This window comes from Dipodomys spectabilis, unplaced genomic scaffold (assembly GCF_019054845.1).
Source record: "Dipodomys spectabilis isolate Male_0828 unplaced genomic scaffold, ASM1905484v1 ptg000104l, whole genome shotgun sequence".
Classification (NCBI taxonomy): domain Eukaryota; kingdom Metazoa; phylum Chordata; class Mammalia; order Rodentia; family Heteromyidae; genus Dipodomys; species Dipodomys spectabilis.
Window position 1 is genome coordinate 1,329,939 of NW_024870781.1, and position 13,692 is coordinate 1,343,630.

Sequence of the window (13,692 nt, forward strand, 5' to 3'; positions counted from 1 at the left end):
CTTGAGCTGAAGAGCTGAGGGACAGTGTCCAGCCCAGAGTTCAGGCCCCACGACCGGACAAACAAACAAAAAAAAAGTTCAGGGACCAGTGCCCAGGCCCTGAGTTCAAGCTCCACCATTGATAGTAATAATAATAATAATAATAACAGAAAATTTGTTCCCAAAAAGCTGTCAATGGCTCACACTTGTAATCCTAACTACTTAGGAGACTGAGACCTGAGGATCCTAGTTTGAAGATAGACTCGGCAGAAAAGTCAGTGAGCCTCTTCTCTCCAGTTAATCAACAAAAAGCTGGAAGTAGAACTGTGGTTCAAGTGATAGAGTGCTAGCCTTGAGTGATAAAGCTAAGGACCAGGCCCTGAGTTCTATCCCCAGTAATGGCATTAAAACAAAGTTATTAAATGTGCACCAAATTAGCAATAACAAAAAGCCATAGAACTAAGATATGGTTAGAAAACTGCAGGTGGAAGCTGGAGACTGGTGGTTGAGATCTAAGGATAGCAGTTCCAAGGATGGAAGTTCTAAGCTAGCCTGGGCAAAAAAGGCCACAAGAACCTCACATCCAATTCACCAACAAAAAGGCAAAAGTGGAGATGTTACTCAAGTGGTAGAGTGCTAGCCTTGAGCTGAAAAAGTTCAGGGACATCACCCAGACCTTGAGTTCAAGCCCAGAACTGGAAAAAAATGTACACCAAGTAATATGTCCATATATCAAATACTACATTAACTCATCAAAATAAGATTCACCATAAAACACTCCAAAATTAGCATTTAATTTGTTTTCAATTCTCTATTGGTCTCATTCTAATATGCATCTCTTGTACCCTTCCACAGTTTCATTTATACCATGCTATCTTTAGAGCTTGAACAAAAGGCCTCGTCTGACCTACCTTCCCCAGATTTTGAACATTCTGTAGGACTTCTCTCATCATCACTGTTGGAAACTTTGAAAATGTGTTTCTGTGGGGGTGTGTGTGTGTGTGTGTGTGTGTGTGTGCATGCGTGCGCGCACACGCGAATGTATGTGTATATGCACACACGTGCACATGCCAGTTCTGGAACTTGAACTCAGGGCCTGACTACTATCATTGAGCTTTTATGCTACACACTTCTGGCTTTTTACTGGTTAATTGGAGGTAAGAGTCTCATAGACTTTCCTGCTTGTCTGGCTTCAAATTGCAATCCTCAGATGTCAGCCTCCTGAGAAACTAGGATTACAGGCATCAGCCACCAGTACCTGACACTGAAATTGTCTTCTGTAGCTTGGTATACTGGCTATAATCCTAGTTACTGTGGATGTGGAGAAGGAGGAGTTATTGGGTTCAAGTCCAACCCAGGGGAAAAGTTCATGAGGCATAGTGATCATGGTGCTACGTACTATCATCCCAGCTATGCAGGAGACTGTAGGTAGGGGGACCATGGCCTGTTACATGACCTGGCAAAAATATAAGACCTTACCTGAAAAATAAGGGCTAGAGGTATAGCTCAAGTGATTGGGTACTGCCTAGAAATCATGAGCTCCTGAGTTCAAGCACCAGTATCATCAGAAAAAGAAAGTTTGCTTTTATTTTTTACTGTTATTTCTAATCAGAATAATGACAAACAATTTCAGACTATAATAAAGACATGTTTTAAATTTGAAGGGGATATAAGAATGTTGAGGAAGTGGTTCTGTGGCTTCAAGTGGTAGAGTGCTTGTCTTGAACAAAAAAAGGCTCAGGGACAGCTCCCAGGCCCAGAGATCAAGCCCTAGGACTAGCAAAAAAATCAGAAACAAAAAAGCCATTTTAGCCGGGCACCATGGCTCACACCTGTAATCCTAGTTAGTCGGGTTGCTGAGATGTGAGCATCGCAGTTCAAAGCCAGCTGGGGCAGAAAAGTCTGTAAGACTCCAGTTAACCACCAGAAAAAAACAGAAGTAGCACTGTGACTCAAAGTGGTAGAATGCTAGGTTTGAACAAAAAAGCTAAGGGATAGAGCCCAGACCCTGAGTTCAAGCCCCATGACTGAAAAAAAAAAAAAAGAAGCAAAACAAAAAAAGAGTGTTGTGTGCTCAAGTGAAGTAACATTAGACTCCTTCAGCAGTGCTCAATATCACAGGTTCATGAATGATCAAAATATGGATCAATAGCATGGCCATATTGCTTTGCCTCAGTTATTTTTTTTTGTCGGTTGTGGGCCCTGAGCTGCCTCAGTTATTTTTAAAATTAAAAGAAATTAAATGTATGCTTCAGCCAAGTAATCCAATGAGACATAATGCTGGAGTTCTTATTAAATGTGTGGTTGGGCTGGGAAGGTGGCTCAGTGGTAGAGTGTTTGCCTTGCATGCATGAAGCTCTGGGTTCGATTCCTCAGTACCACATACACAGAAAAAGCTGGAAGTGGCGCTGTGGCTCATGTGGTAGAGTGCTAGCCCTGAGCAAAAGAAGCTCAGCGATAGTGCCCAGGCCCTGAGTTCAAGCCCCAGGACTGGTGAAAAAACAAAACAAAAAAAATAAAAAATAAATGTGTGGTCAAGTGTGGCTGATTCTTAGAATTCCTTTGAATGTGACTTTAAATAGATACCCAGGTATGGACCCTATTCCTAGCTCTCCAGTAAGCTCAATACCAGTTGGGACCTGGGCATCAGTGCATTTCACAAGTTGTGCGAATGATTCTCATACTTACACAGGACAAGAACTACTGCCACTCTCCCTGTAAGTGGCCTGAGGTGAGCTGTAAAAGTGGTTCACTGCTTTTTGACCCAGAAAAAAATCATGCAACTCCAGAGGTTCAAATTTTCATGTTCACTTTACGAACACCAGAAAAGAGAAACAGCCTAGGCCATCAAGGGTATGCATATCTGAAAAGCAACCAAGTGTCTGACAGATGGCGCTTTAAAGCAGTGTGTGTGTGTGTGTGTGTGTGTGTGTGTGTGCCATTCTGGCATTACAGTGGTGGTGTAGGCAGGTGTAGTCAAAACATTGTGGCTGGACGCATGGTCAGTGACCCAAAAAGAGTGCTGAATTTCTGCTGCACATGCATAAGAATGCAGGGAGTGATGCCAAACTGAAGGGTTTAGAAGTATACTCCCTGGTCCATTGAACACGTCCAGGTGAACAAAGCACCCAAGATGCTGAACTTGAGACCATGGTGGGATTAACCCATCAGTGAGCTTCCCCTGTCACACTGAGATGATCCTTACTGAGAAGGAGCAAATTGTTCCTAAGCCAGGACAGGAGGGTGCACAGAAGAAAAAGGTATCCCAGAAGAAACTGAAGAAACAAAAACTTGTGGCTCAGGAATAAATTTAGCTTAAAATAAATGCTAATAAATGGGGGGGGGGAATCACTGCCAGATATCTTGTATGTTGATTTGCTTTAAGTGATCAGGATTGTGATTTTTTTCCATAATTATCTTAAGGAGGTCAGCTCAACAAATCAGTTTATGAGTACACTGCATCTTGGTCCAGAACAATGACCCCTTATATCATTGTCCTGCATCTTTTCCAACCCTATCCATACCCCCAAATTATGTGGTTCCATCTTCACATATGTACACTGAATTTAAATATATATATATATATATATATATATTTAAACCATGTACAGTCTTTTATAAGCCATAAAGATACATTTTTGTTATAATGAATTTATTTGGGATTCATGAAAAGTTAGTGTCCATATTGAGGGATGGCTTGATGACAAGATGAAGAGGCAATTTGATGATGGAAGAAGGGAGAAAAGTCCATGTGATGTGAAGCTGTGAGCCCAGAAATTGGGCAAGGCAAAGCAAAGCACTCTCCTGCAGACACTGCAGAGTGTTGCACATCCTACCCACCCCTTGACTTCAGTCCAGTGAAACCGAATTTTTGGACTTCTGACATCCAGAACTATAAAAGAAGCAAAGTGGTTTTTTTTAATTGTGAAAATACCATAAAGAGGGGTTATAATTACATGGACAAGGTAATGAGTACATTTCTTATCAAGCATTGTTGCCTCCTCCTTTGTTTCCCCTTCCCTTCCCTTCCCATCTCCCACTTGTTATAAGCAACCAAATCTGTCATTATTTGTTGTAGCAGCCAGAGACAACTCAAAACCTGGGAGGGAAAATAGCTTTGGGAAGGAAGCTGTTGTAACTCTATTTGCCCTGCTAGGAGCAAAAAGGAAACGCACTAGCGTCATTCTCACTAAAAGTCATAGCAACAGAATACATGTAAATCTCTTACAGTAAAATGTTGTGACCATCCTATGACAACATTGCATCTTCCTGTGGTTTTATTTTAAATATACCATCTCTAGGTATATAATAACGGGCTTGTTCATAAGGGGGTCCATCCACTCTCTATCTACTGTGCAAACAAATAGAATGTCACCCTACAAATTCACTGCTCTATACTTGTATTTTACTCTGAAACTGTAAAGGAAAAAGTTGACCAAATAGTTTGTGTTCCTACCAAAAATAAGTTCTTATTTGGTGAGATGGATGGAAGTTACATGAACTACACTACTGCTTAAATTTATCTACTTATCCTCCAATCAATCTATAAAATACTCATCTAGAGACATCTATGTTAGCCAACAAATTCAATTGATTTTTTTCCTTTAGTTTGGAAGAAAGAAATAGACATTTGGAAGATTTAATTAGACTACCCAAAGAGAAAGCCAGAAAACAAAGGTAAGTTTTCTTTCCTTTCAAAAAGAATAGTCTTGAAAAATGTACATTTAAAATAGTACACTTTTATTTACTATATATTTATATATTCCTAAATAGTACATTTTTATTTACTATATTTATATATGTATTTGTATATGTATTTACGTATGTATTATGTACTACTCTCTATATAGCATATATACATATATAAGTATATGTAACTATATAAATAAGTGCATAAACACATATATAAATAGTATTTATATGTAATTACATATATAAATATACTATTTACTATATATATATATATTTTTTTTGTCGGTCGTGGGGCTTGAACTCTGGGCCTGGGTGCTGTCCCTCAGCTCTTCAGCTCAAGGCGAGCGCTCTACCACTTGAGCTACAGCGCCACTTCCGGTTTTCTGGTGGTTTATTGGAGATAGGAGTCTCACAGTCTCTCCTGCCCGGGCTGGCTTTGAACCGCGCGCGATCCTCAGATCTCAGCCTCCTGAGTAGCTAGGATTACAGGCGTGAGCCACCAGCGCCCGGCTTACTATATTTATTATATAATAAATATTACAGTAAAATCCTTTTTTCTTTTTTATATGCTTTTTTTTTAAATTTTATTTTATTTATTTTTTGTTTATGTGGTACCAAGGAATCAAATTCAGGGCCTCATGCATGCTAGGCAAGCACTGTACCACTAAGCCACATTCCTAGCCCCAAACCTTTTTTTCTTATCTTTAAGATAAATTATATGAACATGCTTGCCTAGCATGAAATAATTGCTTTATAAAACTTATAAAAATTATTCTTTGCCTTGCATCATCATGTACATATCTGTAAATTTAGCTCCTTAGGAGCTTGAGACAGGAGGGTCTTGTATTTGAAGCCTGTCCAGGCAAATTGCTAAGACCCTGTCTCCAAAAAGGGGGGGGGGGGGTTGGAGGGAGGCACCAGCAGCAAGAACCTCAAAGAGAATGGGAGGTTCTTTGGGCCTGATGAAGGAGGTACTAAATAATTATTAGAAGAAATATGCATCAGCCTGTGTCAAGGGAACTTCAGGTCAGAAGTCACTAGCAATGACAAGCTCCAGAGAGTTCACTTTTAGTCTCAGACTTTGAAGCTCTCAGCCAATAAAAACTGTCCTATTACCTTCTTTACCTCTCCTCTCTTCTGCCAGGGAGAAGGACAGCACAAGGAGAGCAAACTCTAAAGGCAGGCAGAGATGGTCTCTAGCTGAAAATTCATATGCATGTTCACTATTTTAGTCCTTCCTCCTACCCTTTTTACATTGTTTTCTTTCTCTTCATTACAGGTCAAGATTAGAAAATCGTCCGAAGTCTATGACTTTGGTAGGTTGTGTTGATGGTCATTAGAATGTTCTGTTTCCATTAGAAATAACACAAGAGGGGCTAGGAATATGGCTCAGTGGTAGAGTGCTTGCCTCACATGCATGAGGCCCTGGGTTCAATTCCTCAGCACCACATAAGCACATAAGAAAAAGCCGCAAGTGGATGATGTGGCTCAAGTGGTAGAGTGCTAGCCTTGAGCTGAAGAGCTGAGGGACAGCACCCAGGCCCAGAGTTCAGGCCCCACAACAGACCAAAAAAAAGAAAGAAAGAAAGAAAGAACACAAGATTAAATGTGCACTCCTGAGTGACATTTCAGTTGTGATCATAGCTGTCCCTGTGCTCTCAGAGGCAGGCACCTTCAGTTTCCTGTCACACCTTGTCCCACAGTGAGACGCCCCTTTCTTTGAAACTTTTCTTGTTTGGTCCCCTTGATCTCAAACCCACTGCCACATTTCATTTTTTTCCATTTTTTTTTTTTTCAGTCATGGGGCTCAGGACCTGGGCGCTGTCCCTGAGCTCTTTTGCTCAAGGCTAGTGCTCTACCACTTTGAGCCACAGCACCACTTCCCTTTTTCTGGTGGTTATTTGGAGACAAGAGCCTCACAGACTTTTCCTATCTGGCTGGCTTTGAACCATGCCACCTGAAAGTGCTAGGTTTACAGGTATAAGTCACCAGCACCAGTTTTTTCATTGGACCTATTGCTATTCCCTCCTACTTGGTGTTTCTACCTTTAGTTTGTGCCCTCATTCCATCCTCCACAGCATAGATAGTAATTTTCAATGCCAAGTATAAGCTTATCCCTTCCCTAAATAAAGCCCCTCAATGGTTCCCAACTGCATATCTAAGGTCCTCTGTAATCTGCTTCTTGCCTTTCTATCCAGTCTTACATTTCCTTCTGGCCATATACTCAGTTAGATCTAACCACTCGCTTTCCTTCCTTCCTTCCTTCCTTCCCTCCTTTCCTTATTTCTTTCTTTTTCTCTCTCTCTTTCTTCCTTCCCTCCCTCCCTCCCTCCCTTCCTTTTGTGTGTGTGTGTGTGCTGATCCTGGGTCTTGAACTCCGGGTCTAGGCACTGTCCCTGAGCTCTTTTTGCTCAAGGCTAGTGCTCCACAGCTCCACCTCCAGCTTTTTAGTGGTTAATTGGAGATGAGTTTCATGGACTTTCCTGCCTGGGCTGGCTTTGAACCACTCTCAGATATCAGCCTCCTGAGTAAGTAAGATTACAGGTATGAGGGTCTGGGAAGATGGCTCAGTGGTAGAGTGCTTGTCTTGCATGCATGAGGCTCTGGGTTCAATTCCTCAGAACCACATAAGCAGAAAAAGCCAGAAATGGTGCTGTGGTTCAAGTGGTAGAGTGCTAGCCTTGAGCTGAAGAGCTGAGGGACAGTGCCCAGGCCCAGAGTTCTGGCCCCATGACTGGCAAAAAAAAAAAAAAAAAGATTACAGGTATGAGCCACTGGTGCCTGGCTTCAATCTGGGATTTTCTAAACACATTTTCTTAGTTCTATGCCTGTTATACTCACACAACTTCCTCTATTTTTTTGGGGGGGGGGGGGGTCCGGTCGTGGGGCCTGAACTCCGGGTCTGGGCGCTGTCCCTCAGCTCTTCAGCTCAAGGCTAGCACTCTACCACTTGAGCCACAGCGCCACTTTTGGCTTTTTTTCTTTTTGCTTATGTGGTGCTGAGGAATCGAACCCAGGGCCTCATGCATGCAAGGCAAGCGCTATACCACTGAGCCACCTTCCCAGCCCCCAGCTTCCTCTATGTGGCATGTTTTTACCAACTCCCTTCCTCTTCAGTCCTCAACTTACAACCCCCTGCAAGACATCTTTCTTCTATATAGACAGAACATATTACCACCCACCATATTTGAAAAGGCAATGACTCTAAAATCCTTTGAACTGAAATTCTAAATGAAAAGAGATAAATGATCCTTTAAGACCTAACCTTATTTTCACCTTAATGTACTTTTGAGGAATTTGTTCTGAGTTTCAATAGAGCCAGAGATGGCTGATTTGTGAGATGCACCAGGAAAATAAAACATATTATCCTTTTCATAAATCCTGAAACAAGATTGAAGATAAAGCTATTAATCAACTATCCCTTGAGTAGAAAGGAAGATATTATTTTATCTCACTGAAGTTAGTATACCTGTAATCCTAGCTGACATCTGAGGAGCACAGTTCGAATCCAGCCTGGGCAAGTCTGTCTCTTATCTTGTTAATCATCAAAAATCCAGAAGTGGAGTTGTGGCTCAAGTGGTAGAGCCCTACCTCAGAGAAATGCCCAGGCCCTGAGTCCAAGCCCTAGGACCACCATAGACATACTCAAAAATTTTTGGAACATAGAAGAAAAGCATAGTAAGTTGCTGCTAGGAGTATTTGCTTTAAGAAAAACAAGCATTGAAAGCTTGTAGGTGATCCGATTGTAAAAACAGACATTTCTTCTTTTTATTATTGGTGTCATGAGCTCCTCTAGGAAAAGCTACAATAAAGGCTTACACGCAAGTGAGATGAGATGGTGTCAACAAGAGGTTGTGAACAGGATTCTGTGCATCAATGCTGACTTAACATGTATTATAAGACATTTATGTCCTTTTACCTACAGGTTATCTCCAAATAAATGTGCCTCCCTTGATACGTGAGTCAAGGAGAAGAGTCAAACCTAGACCTTTCATTAAACATTTAATGACATTCAATAAACTAAGAAAGGTGAGGTGAAGAACACAAGCAGTACCTACTTTCCTGTGGTAACAGATCAGTGAACTGTTCTACAACTATGTATAGCGTAACAGTCCTGTGTGCTATAGAAGCAGATGGGAAATGGTGCTGGACTGTATGACAAAGAACCAGGGAAAGTTTTACAGAAATGCTTAGCCAGACCTTCAGCACTGATTAGGTGTTTCCAGGATAGAAGAGGAAAACAGAGTACCCTCAATTCATGGGGATTCTCTGAACATCAAGTTGCATCTGAACGCAAGTGGGCAAGTGATGAAGACGATCATGATGAGCATCAAATGCAAACCTAAGAAATTCATCATGGAGCTTGATGAGAAACTCTTGAAAGATTTTAAATAGAGGAGTGTATTTACAAAAAGGTCACCCTAGCCAGGTATTGGTGGCTCACTCCTCTAATCTTACCTACTCAGGAGGCTGAGATCTGAGGATTATTGTTCAAAGCAGGAAAGTCCATGAGACTCTTATCTCCAATTAACCATAAAAAACTGGAAGTGGAGCTGTAGCTAAAGTGGTAAAGTGCTAGAATAAGAAACCTAAAGGAGAGCACCTTGGCCGTGAGTTCAAGCCCCAGTACTGGCATGTGCATATGAACATACATATCCCACCCACACACACACACAAAGTCACCATAGTCAGGTGCCAGTTGCTTATGCTTATAATCCTAGCTACTCAAGACACTGGTTCTGGAGGATTGAGGTTCAAAGCCAGCCCAGGCAGAAAAGTCAGCAAGACTTTATTTCCAATTAACCAGCTGGTTAAGCCAAACTGGAGGTATGGCTTAAGGGGTTTCACTGCCCTCTTTGGGCTTAAAGCAGTACTACTGTAGGACACCCATCTTCAAGATGTGTCTAGTTTCTGGGAAAGTGTTTTTATTAACCATTATCATAGCTCTCTGGAGGTTATGGCCCTTCTCCACCACTTCTCTTGTTCTGCATCTGCAGCTCATTTTCATCCACCGTAATCACCACCAGGTGGCTACCACCTGGTTTCCACCTGGCCTTCATTCTCATCCACTCACCCCCCATTGCTTTGGCCCCACCTCTGCTACCATCATCCCATGCTTAGACACCAGGCTCCAGAGTGCAGCTGACTACTGTCTTCCTGGACTCTCAGTGGTGCATTCCTTTCAGCTTTGGTGATGGATGTCCTCCAGTTCCTCTTACAGAGTGCGGTTTCCAGCTGCAAGTCTAGTAGCCAATTCTAGCAGCCCTACATAGCAGAAAGACAGGGAAGAAGGGACTACAGAGGTGGAAGAAAAGCCAACTAAGGATGGTTGTTGCTGAGCTGGGAGTGTTGTAGAACAAAAGGATCCTTAGATTTAGTCAAGTGGTGGTGGAATGTTAAAAGCCTAGTTGGAATAGGCTCAGATGAGATAAAGTTTCACTATCTAGGAGCAGAGAAATCAGATTCAGTTTAGAGGCAGAAGAAATTTCAGATTCTTACAACTAATGCAATTAAGAATATACTTGGATGTTAATGGGAGCCATGAATTGATATGTAGAAATTTACAAGGAAGTAAAGGGACCTGTTTTCAGAATCTCAAGTCTGTTAGCAGGTGATGGGATTCTAACCATAAGTGGTAGCTGGCCTTTGATTTGCCTATCTTTTTTTATTGTAAAAAGGAAGGAAAGCAGAGCCAGGGGCACAGAGGCTGCAGGTGAGTGGTAGATTTTGTGGTGGGCAGTTTCCTTGTTTTGGGTTTTTTTTTATTTGTTTGTTTAGTGGGTTGGTTTTTATAGTGCTTGGCCTGGGGCTTGAACTCAGGGCCTGGGCACTGTCCATGAGCTCTTTTTGCTCAAGGCTAGTGCTCTACTACTTGAACCACAGCTCCATTTCCAGTTTTCTGGTGGTTAATTGGAGATAAGAGTCTCATGGATTTTCCTGCCTGGGCTAGCTTCAAACTGGGATGCTCAGAGCTCAACCTCTTAAGTGGCTAGGATTTAGGAGCGAGCCACAGGCCCCCTGCTGTTCCTGAGGTTTTTAGCTGAAGCCAACTACTCTATCACTTGAACAATGACTCCACTTGTTTTTTTTCCTGGTAGATAACTGGAGATGTGTCTGATTTTCCTTCCCCAAGCTTGTTTTGAACCACATCTTCAGATCTCAACCTCTTGAGTAGCTAGGATTACAGGCCTGAGCCACCAGTGCTGAATTAATTTGGTATATGTTTAATAACGTTTTGGTACCAGTTCTGCTGTCCCTTTATCAATCAAGACAGATGCTCTACCACTTGAGCCACAGTTCCATATCCAGCCTTTTTAGTGATTAATTGGAGATAAGAAGCTAATTTTTTTTTTGTCAGTTGTGGGCCTTGAACTCTGGGCCTGAGCGCTGTCCCTCAGCTCTTCAGCTCAACGCTAGCGCTCTACCACTTGAGCTACAGCACCACTTTTGGTTTTCTGATGGTTTATTGGAGGTAAGAATTTCACGGACTTTCCTGCCCAGGCTGGCTTTGAACCACAATCCTCAGATCTCAGCCTCCTGAGTAGCTAGGATTACAGGCGTGAGCCACCGGCACCCGGCAAGAGGCTAATATTTTTAAGACACTATGATGGGGAAGGAATGGAGGAGTTAGCCTTAAGAGCTAGTACTCCTGACATCTTCATTGTTGTTTCCTTTTCCCTTATCAATGGATCATAATATTTTTTTCTCTCAGAGGTATAGTACCAAAAAAATTTTTTAGAAGGCTGGGAAGGTGGCTCAGTGGTAGAGCGCTTGCCTTACATGCCTGAGGCCCTGGGTTTGATTCCTCAGCACCACATAAGCAAAAAGAAAAAAAAAAAAAGCCAGAAGTGGCACTGTGGCTCAAGTGGTAGAGTGCTAGCCTTGAGCTGAAGAGCTGAGGGACAGCGCCCAGGCCCAGAGTTCAGGCCCCACAACCGGTCCCCCCCCAAAAAAATTTTTTTTAGCCCATGCTATGTTAAACAAAAACAAAAACAAAAACAGGGCTGGGAAGGTGGCTCAGTGTAGAGCGCTTGCCTTGCATGTATGAGGCCCTGGATTCAATTCCTCAGCACCACATAAGAAAAAAACCGGAAGTGGCGCTGTGGCTGAAGTGGTAGAGTGCTAGCCTTGAGCTGAAGAGCTGAGGGACAGCGCACAGGCCCAGAGTTCAGGCCCCATGACCAGCCCCTTCCCCCCAAAAACAAAACAAAAAAAACCAAAAACCACTTTTTTGCTTGTACATAACAACACATAATTTTTGCTTGATTTTTTTTCCCACTTACTAGTTCTATAATCAAAATTAGGTTGCAAGTTTTTGGAGGGAAGATATAATACTAACAATACCATACTTCATTGATTCAGCAAATATTTACTATCCAGCCACTATCCAGCCAGCATGCTTGTAATCCAAGCAGTTGGAAGTTGAATCAGAGGGCTAGAGAATTCAATGACAGGGCTGAGAATATGGCTTAGTGGTAAAGTGCTTGTCTAGCATGCATGAAGCCCTGGGTTCCAGTCCTCAATACTACATAAACAGAAAAGACCAGAAGTGGTGCTTTAGCTCAAGTGGTAGAGTGCTAGCCTTGAGCACAGAGAGGCTTAAGGACAGTGCACAGACTCTGAGTTCAAGCTCCTGGATTGGGGAAAAAAAAAAAAATTAAATGTCAGTGTTGGCTACACAGTAAGAAACTATCTCAAAGTATGTTGTTGTGTAACTATTTTCTTTTTCTTTTTTTTGGGTCCGGTCGTGGGGCCTGAACTCTGGGCCTGGGCACTGTCCCTCAGCTCTTCAGCTTAAGGCTAGTGCTCTACCACTTGAGCCACAGCGCCACTTCTGGCTTTTTTCTTTTTGCTTATGTGGTGCTGAGGAATCAAACCCAGGGCCTCAGGCATGCAAGGCAAGCGCTCCACCACTGAGCCACCTTCCCAGCCCTGTGTAACTATTTTCTATTGGGAGTTAGGCACTGAGTCAGAGGCATAAGCCCTCTCTGGCTGCAAAGATGCTCACAGGAGACAAATGGGGAATTTTGTGAGTTTGTATTGTGTGGGATTTTTTTTTTCTTTGTCAGCAGTGGGGTGATGTTCCTGAGCTCTACAGCCCAAGGCTAGTGCTCTACCACTTTGAGCCACAGCACCACTTCCAGTTTTCTGGTGGTTAATTGATGATAAGAGTCATATGGACTTTCCTGCCCTGGCTGGCTTTTTGAACAGTGATCCTCAGATCTTAGCTTCCTGAGTAGCTAGGATTACAGATGTGAGCCACTGGGTGCCTAGAATGAGGAAATTAAAAAAAAATTATTGTAAAGATGCTGTACAGAGGGGTTACAGTTACATGAGTAAGGCAATGAGAACATTTCTTGTTGAGCATTGCTACCCCTTCCTTTGTGGTTCTCCCACTATCCCTTCCCTCCCCCAAAAGGGAAATCTGAAGTCATCAAAGGGAATAACCTTCTGCTCTTAAAACTGTAAAGGAATAAAATGACAAAAGTGGAGAATCAACTGGGTGTGCCCAAACTGGAGACAAACAGTATTTCTGGAAAACAGAGAGGGAGGAGGTAGTCAAATATCTGGGAAGACTAACCTAGTAAACAGGATTTAAACATTTTTTGTGGGCGTGTGTCAGTCTTGGGCTAGAACTCAGGGCCTGGGGGCTGTCCCTGAGATTTTTATGCCTAAGGCTAGGGCTCTACCACTTGAGCCACAGTTCCACTTCTGGGATTTTGGTAATTAGGTGGAAGAGTCTCACAGCTTTTCCAGTCCTTACTGGCTTTGAGACATGATTCTCACACGTCAGCCTCTAGAGTAGCTAGGACTTTTAATTCTATAAATTCAGGATTAGCTTAATTGGGAAGATATTTATTTGCCAGTCCTGGGGCTTGAACTCAGGGCCGGGGCACTGTCCCTGAGATCCTTTTGCTCAAGCTAGCACTCTACCACTTGAGCCACAGTGCCACTTCTGGCTTTCTGTTTATGAGGCAGAGGAATCGAACCCAAAGCTTCATGCATGCAAGGCAAGCACTC

General features: G+C 42.6%; 1 protein-coding gene across 1 annotated transcript in view; it reads left to right on the forward strand.

Moving 5' to 3' along the window:
• Cage1 (cancer antigen 1) overlaps window positions 1–8,705 on the forward strand; it is a 52,094-nt gene extending 43,389 nt beyond the window's left edge. The window contains exons 12-14 of the mRNA XM_042687138.1: window positions 4,588–4,656; window positions 5,951–5,987; window positions 8,597–8,705. Of these exons, the coding sequence (XP_042543072.1) occupies window positions 4,588–4,656; window positions 5,951–5,987; window positions 8,597–8,611 (121 nt within the window). The 3' untranslated portion in view covers window positions 8,612–8,705. The remainder of the gene's footprint in view (window positions 1–4,587; window positions 4,657–5,950; window positions 5,988–8,596) is intronic.
• The last annotated feature ends 4,987 nt before the right edge of the window (window positions 8,706–13,692 follow it).